Below are 7,636 nucleotides of genomic sequence, written 5' to 3'. Positions count from 1 at the left end.
AAAAAAAAGGGCCCACAAGAAGCAAAACAGACAAGGAACAACGCAAAGGTGCCCCTTTGGAGTTTGTTCATTTTGGTGGTGTGCTTTTCCTCATTCAGCATGATCTGTGGGGACTTGATAGGTACTAGCGCCACCTTGCACACCTTGGTTTCATAAGCCCACTATATTGCTTATACTCAAATCCTTTCAAATCTCCACAAGTGGCTAGGGYCTGTTTTTTCTCCCTTCTACTTCACGGGGGCGAACCCCATGCGGTCTGCGTCCCTGTCAAACACGCTGTAGTAGCGTCCAATGAACACATCTCCCAGGATCCACAGCGGTCCAGCCGGAGGAGGGATGTCCATTGCCATGAAGCCGGACAGACAGATTTTAAGACCCATCTGGGACTCCTGCAGCACATAGGGGAGAAGCTTTGAAMGATTTGTCACTTCAACCTATCTACACGTATGTCCACAGAATGAAATAGATTCTAATACATTTTCTAGACGTAATAAAAACGCCTCTCTATGCACGTGAACTGTGATTAACCGTTTAATTCACGCTGATTGATGTCAAATTTCACAGACTGTTTTCTCCGGCAGGCAGGCCACAGTGAACACTGGTCAGAAGGTGGAATTRACCTTCAGGATATAGTCATCTCCAGTCAAGTTGAACATCTTCCCTCCCAGGTTGAATGCGATGACGGGGAGAGATGGAACCTTCTTACAGTCAATCCAATACTGAGAGGAAGTGAAAGTAGGTTACAAGTAATCGCATGTACTTCACAAATCAACACGTAACTTCTGCCAGTACAATACACAAACAGCTGAGGTTACAAGAAAATAGAGCCTTGCCAAGCATGATTGAAATCTTTTGTTGACCATTCAGGACAACTAAAACAGAGGTTGGAACAACAGGTAGACATTTAGTCTACAGACTCCTCTACCTACCTCTCCCATCAGTAGAGGCAAGGCTCCGATGGCCTTGTGCAGCGCCCTGACCTCCTCCACAGGCCCGATGATGAGGGACGTTCCTGTGTCAACAATCGCCTGGCAACCGGCCTTGCACAGCGTCAGCTGGTTGCCCACTTCCACACTGCAGAGCACCAATTAGCTGTGATCACTCAAGACTAAATAATCCTTAACTTCTGCGTGCGACTTTATAAAACGGTTCAAGGACATGCATCTGGTGTAATAGAAGCAATTATTGTTACCATGATTGTCTTTATTTATATTTTATTTACATGAAGATTTCTATTTTTCCTTTCACTATAATGGGGACCCTGCTTTCTGGAAACAGCATGCAGTACCCAATCAGCCTTGAACTTCAAGACTTCAATGAGGGGGCAGTTCTCCTCTTGAATGGATATTATAATAGAGCCTCTGTYTAGATGAGAACCAAGTTGCTTACTTGCTCATCTCGATCTGCCAATAAGCCTTGCGTGTGACGTTGACATAGTGCAGGTCTCCAGTGTAGTACAGTGGGTCCGTGCCTCCCAGCATCAGCTCTCCTCCTACAGCAGCCAATGGATCTCTAAGGAACAGGATATCGAAGGGGTTACAAGGTATTAGTTCATTGGATAAATCTACTAGTGCACTGGAAGAGGGTCTTGATCATCAATCTAATATCAGATGATAAAATGTATTGCCTCAACCCCATTGAAGCTAGTGACAACAAGAATATAAGGTTGTACAAGTTATGAAAATGAATTACCCTGTGGTGTTCATAGACTTCACCCACAATAAGGAAGCCATTTTAAAGCTGCAATATGTAACTTTTTGGGTGACCCAACCAAATTCACATGTAAATGTGAGTTATAGATCTGTCATTCTCATTGCAAGCAAGTCTAAGCAGTAMATATGTTCTATGTGCAGTATTTCTATGCTTCCATTAAGTTGTTGCATCTTACTTTCAGTTTTGTACACCAAACAGCTAAAAATACAATATTTTTGGTAAAATGGAAAAAATAGTTTGACAGCGGTATAGATGGTACAATGATTCTCACACTATAACGTGCTTGTTGTCACAAACTGAAATTAGGTTAACTATTTCACTTCCTTGTTTCTGAGGAAATATGACAGCAAATGTATAAAATAATAATTTTAAAAATCAGGATAACAGAAGCTCAAAATATCCCAGTTCAAATACAAGAAACTCCTTTCAGTTGACCTCCACCAACGGTGAACAGGACATAAGTTTTTAAACAAATCACAAGTCAACAAACCACACATTGACCTAGGYCCCTCAGTAAGAATGTATTCAAAAAGGTAAAATCCCTAAAACCAACCAACCTGCTAATATAGAAGGAAAATATGTTCTGAGGCAACAGCTTGGCAGCCATGGCGGTGTCAAACACAGGGGTTATTTTGTTGACAGATATGGTAGGGTAGCCCATGCCCAGCACCCCGTCAAAGCGTGCCACTGCAAACGTGATGCCAGGTTGCTTTACGGCCTCACCAAACTGTTGACCAGTGACCTGCATGCCAGCCAACTGAGAGGGATGGAATGAAGAACAGGAAGTGTGATGTACAAAGCAGACTGTTCTTGAATACTAAAACAGTGAGGTTTACAGACAATACACAGTAAGGAATGTTATGCAGACTATGCTCCACATTCAGTCACTTAAAAATCGACAGTGGTAAAATTACACAAAAATGCTGTGGATTTGCCCACTTAAATGAGAGGAATGCAAATGAACAATGGACAACACAGAACAGTCCACTTACAGAGACAGTGTCCCCACTGATGAARCCAGACAAGCTGCCTCTGCCATACTGGATGGAGAACTTGGTGCCATTCTGAACGTACGTGCTCGACTTCTTGGAGTTATAACGATGGTGGAGCCCTAAGCAGAGGTGTAGATAAAGTTCACACTACTTCTCAGGTTGGATAAATGGCAWTCATTTGCATAAAAAACAAACAGGTCCTTCATGATGCCTTAAAGATGAATATGACTTCCAATGCCAAAGCATGGCTGAGCAAACAAGGTATTTGCAACTTTAGCTTTTGCCCCCATCTCATGATTATATGATAGGAGACTCAGCAGGTAGTAAAGCCATAATGTTATGAGTGAAGTGCATAGCCACGGGAAGTAGTTTGGGGGTGGGGGAGCTGCACTTTTGCCCCCATCTCATGATTATATGATAGGAGACTCAGCAGGTAGTAAAGCCATAATGTTATGAGTGAAGTGCATAGCCACGGGAAGTAGTTTGGGGGTGGGGGAGCTGCATTGACAGGATGCAAAAAAAAAAAACTGCGCTGTAGACATCTATATTGTCCACTAATACAGGACTAGTGAAGGCCCAGTGCACTAGTGTGAACATTTTTTCAACTAAATGTATTTGTATTTCCGTGTTCACAAGCATTTGTAACATGAGTCCGATAATTATCTGTACAAAACAGTTAATCTGATAAAATGGCACTAGCTCTTAGCAAACTTTGCAGTATTTTCTATTTATGTACTATTCTTTACATTATTAGCTCAGGAAATGTTGTGTCATTACATACAGCCGGGAAGAACTATTGGATATTAGAGCAGCGGTAACTCACCAGAACTACCAGCATTACAAACAGGAATACGACTTCCCTGGATTAGATCTTTGTTCACTCTCCCCAGAGAAATTTAACTTATTCCAGAGGCCGACCCAAAACGTCACCGGCGGAGGAGAGGTACTCGAGGCGACCTGCTGGTTCAACTTAGGAGGCGCACACACCACCCACCGCTTCCAAGTATATTACTCGCTAATGTTCAGTCTTTGGATAACAAAGTTGATGAGCTTAGAGCAAGGATTTCTTTCCAGAGAGACATCACGGCCTGTAACAAACTTTGTTTCACTGAAACATGTCTCTCTCGGGATACTCAGTCAGAGTCAGTAAAGCCAGCAGGATTCTCACTACGTCGCGCAGACAGGAATAAAGCTCTCTTCGGGAAGCAGAAGGGCATTTCATGATTAACGACTCGTGGTGTAATTCTAGGAACATACAGGAACTCAAGTCCTTTTGTTCACCCGACCTAGAGTACCTCAATTAAATGCTGACTATAATATCTCCTAAGAGAATTATCCTCCGTCATTGCCACGACTGTTTACATCCCATCTCAAGCCATTACCTCAACAGCCATCAAATAACTTCCCTGGACTTTATGCAAACCACATATCCTGAAGGTGCATTTATTGTAGCTGGGGATTTTAACCAAGAAAATCTGAGGACTAGGCTGCCGAAGTTCTATCAACATATCGACTGTACTACTCGCGCTGCTAAGACTCTCGACCATTGCTATTCAAACTTCCGGAATTCTTACAAGGCCCTCACCCGCCCTCTTTTCTGCAAATCTGACCACGACTCCATCTTGCTCCTCCCGTCCTATAGGCAGAAACTCAAACAGGAAGTACTCGTGCTTCGAACTATTCAATGCTGGTCTGACTAATCGGAATCCACGCTTCAGGATTGTTTTGGCCGACGTGTTTTACTCATGTCAGCCACGGAGAAGGAGAGCCCTCGGTAGTCCTTGGTAGCGAGCCGCGTCGGTGGCACTGTGTTATCCTCAAAGCGTGCGAAGAATGTGTTTAGCCTGTCKGGAAGCAAGACGTCGGTTTCTGCAATGTGGCTGGTTTTCCTTTTGTAGTCCCTGCCACATACAACTCCACTTGATCTCTATACTGACTTTTAGCTTGTTTGATTACTTTGCGGAGTGAATAACTACACTATATTTTCTGCCATATTCCCAGTCACCTTGCCATGGTTAAATGCGATGGTTCGCGTGCACATACATGCATACATAATGAACAAAAATATAAACSCAAAATGTAGTGTTGGTCCCATGTTTCATGAGCTGAAATAAAAATATCCCATATGCTCAAAAAACAAATTTAACTCAGATTTTGGGCACCAATTTGTTTAAATCCCTGTTAGTGAGCATTTCTCCTTTGCCAAGATAATCCATCCACCTGACAGGTGTGGCATTTAAAGCTGATTAAACAGCATGATCATTACATATGTGCACGTTGTGCTGGGGACAATAAAATGCCACTCAAATGTGCAGTTGTGTCAAGTTGAGGGAGCYTACAATTGGCATGCTGGCTGCAGYAATTAATCTTAATTTTCTACCATAAGCCACCTTCAACATCCTTTTAGAGAATTTGGCAGTCCGTCCAACCGGCTTCACAACCGCATACCCKGTGTAACCACACCAGCCCAGGAKCTCCACATCCAGCTTCTTCACCTGCAGGACCATCTGAGACCAGCCACCAGGATTTTCTGATGAAACTATTGGTTTGCACAAAGAATTCCAGCAAATTGTCAGAAACCATCTCAGGGAAGCTCATCTGCATGCTCGCCGTCCTCACCAGGGCCTTGACCTGACTGCAGTTCGGCATCGTAACCGACTTCAGTGGGCAAATGTTCACTGGCACACTGGAGAAGTGTGCTCTTCACAGATTAATCCCGGTTCCAACTGTAGCGGGCAGATGGCAGATAGCGTGTATGGCATTGTGTGGGTGAGCGTGTATGGCATTGTGTGGGTGAGCGGTTTGCTGATGTCAACATTGTGAACAGAGTGCCCCATGGTGGCGGGGAAGTTATGGTCTGGGCAGGCATAAGCTACAGACAACGAACACAATTGCATTTTATCGATGGCAGTTTGAATGCACAGCGATAGCGTGACGAGATCCTGGGGTCCATTGCCATGCCATTCATCCGCCACCATGTTTCAGCATAATGCACSGCCCCATGTCGAAAGGATCTGTACACAATTCCTGGAAGCTGAACATTTCCCAGTTCTTCCATGGCCTGCATAGTACATTGAGCATGTTTGGGATGCTCTGGATCGACGTGTACAAAAGTGTGTTCCAATTCCCACCAACATCTTCACACAGCCATTGAAGAGGAGTGGGACAACATGTCACAGGCCACAAACAGCCTGGTCAACTCGATTTGAAGGAGATGCTGCATGAGGCAAATTGTGGTAACACCAAATACRGACTGGTTTTCTGATCCACGCCCCTACCTGTGACCAACAGATGCATATCTGTATTCCCAGTGATGTGAAAGCCATAGATTAGGGCTTAATTTGTTTATTTAAATTTACTGATTTCCTTATATGAACTGTAACGCAGTAACATCCTTAATTGTTGCATTTTCCCCCCCAGGACCCCTACTTCCTGCGGCTATGGTGAAGTGCAGTGAATGCAATAATAGACTGACTCACAGCATGCGACATCCAGGAAGGAGCAGTGAATGGAGGGCACCCACAGGTTGGAGGAGCCAGTGTCAAACAGCACAGTAAAATCCTGGGGTGGTGTGCCTATGCTGATCACCCCATAGTACTGAGCCTGTAGAGATTTGATACAAACAACATTCATATGATAAATACATATGCCTAAGTCTATACTACAGTTCTCTTCTCCTCACTCCTAGGGAGAGAGATTCTGAATGTGCAAGCTTTTATTCAAACAAATATATATACACACTACATGATCATCAATCTGGGCCTTGATTAGAAGACTAGGCATGTCATGAAGGGTTGGACCAAAAGCCTGCACYCCCAACTCATGGAGAACCCTGGCTTTACTTATTATTGCTTCAGTCAGCCTAAAACAAGCTAAAGTCAACCCAGGCCTAGTGACAATATCCACTTACATCCATGAAGTTGGTGAGTCTCTCAACTGGCACTTTCGGGCTCGGAGTGTTTATTGGTACGTTAGCTCCRGCACCACCAACGGTCTTGGCCATGTCCTGGAGTTGTTCAAAACTCATCCCATTGTCACTCATCAGGCGGCGCATACTGCGCGTCTTGTGGAGGGGAATTCTACGGGCAAATATGTATGATGAGGAAAATAGAGACAGTTTGTCGTAATTTGTTTAACGAATAATTCAGAACTCGTGCGCTCTACTTCCTGTTTTATACAAGTGTTCTACTGCTGACCCCATTCATTTACGAGCAGCTTGGTTCTTTTTTTTAAAATGTACAATCTATGTTAACCTCAATGCAAACTAGATAGCATGGACATGCCAGCGTTATGTAAACGTTCTACGTGTGCACCAAAATCTGAACTACATGTGCCTAAACAAACATGCATGTAATAATAATTGCATAATGTCAGGAAATTAAACTACCCCAGAGATAGCTTATTCTCACAGGATGGCGTGAGAGTAATTCTTTGAGTTATTCAAAAGTTTCCCAAACAGAAGATAAATATTTTACCTTATAATAGCCGAGCTGTGCGCTATCAACAGCGCGATGGTTATATARAATATTTTAAGACACTCCATATTCTGTCTTCGATAAACCAACTGGATGGTAAGTTCTTTCACTTTAGGCAAGAATCTTCGACGTCCAAACAGCCTGTCCACAGAAGACCGAGCACTATCAAATCTACGCACTAAACCCAGTTATATCCGTATGTCTTTCGGTGATTTCCGTACACACTCGGTTTTCTTCACTCGGCCCAACCCTGATTGGAGAGAGCACATACATTAGACGGTCTTAATTGGCTAGTAAAGTGTACATCCTTTTAAATTGGTCAGTGCAATCGGGGATCCTTTGGACGTCCGGAGTGGAGATTTTTTTGTTTTATTTATATTGCACAGTTGATTCAAATTATAAAAGCTTGGTGGGATCCCCGGATAGCACCGAACATTTTAAATCAGACACCATACT

General features: G+C 43.5%; 1 protein-coding gene across 1 annotated transcript in view; it reads right to left on the bottom strand.

Moving 5' to 3' along the window:
• LOC111980404 (cathepsin D) overlaps positions 1–7,432 on the bottom strand; it is a 7,920-nt gene extending 488 nt beyond the window's left edge. The window contains exons 1-9 of the mRNA XM_024011133.2: positions 7,181–7,432; positions 6,616–6,784; positions 6,185–6,308; positions 2,706–2,824; positions 2,271–2,470; positions 1,390–1,512; positions 930–1,074; positions 621–719; positions 1–389 (exon numbers count right to left, since the gene is read on the bottom strand). The exon at positions 1–389 is cut by the window's left edge and continues 488 nt beyond it. Coding sequence (XP_023866901.1) covers positions 228–389; positions 621–719; positions 930–1,074; positions 1,390–1,512; positions 2,271–2,470; positions 2,706–2,824; positions 6,185–6,308; positions 6,616–6,784; positions 7,181–7,248 — 1,209 coding nt within the window. The 5' untranslated portion in view covers positions 7,249–7,432 and the 3' untranslated portion in view covers positions 1–227. The remainder of the gene's footprint in view (positions 390–620; positions 720–929; positions 1,075–1,389; positions 1,513–2,270; positions 2,471–2,705; positions 2,825–6,184; positions 6,309–6,615; positions 6,785–7,180) is intronic.
• Positions 7,433–7,636: the final 204 nt, after the last annotated feature.

This window comes from Salvelinus sp. IW2-2015, linkage group LG20, assembly GCF_002910315.2.
Source record: "Salvelinus sp. IW2-2015 linkage group LG20, ASM291031v2, whole genome shotgun sequence".
Classification (NCBI taxonomy): Eukaryota; Metazoa; Chordata; class Actinopteri; order Salmoniformes; family Salmonidae; genus Salvelinus; species Salvelinus sp. IW2-2015.
Note: the sequence above shows the minus strand (reverse complement) of the source record. Positions and strands in the feature narration are given on the sequence as shown.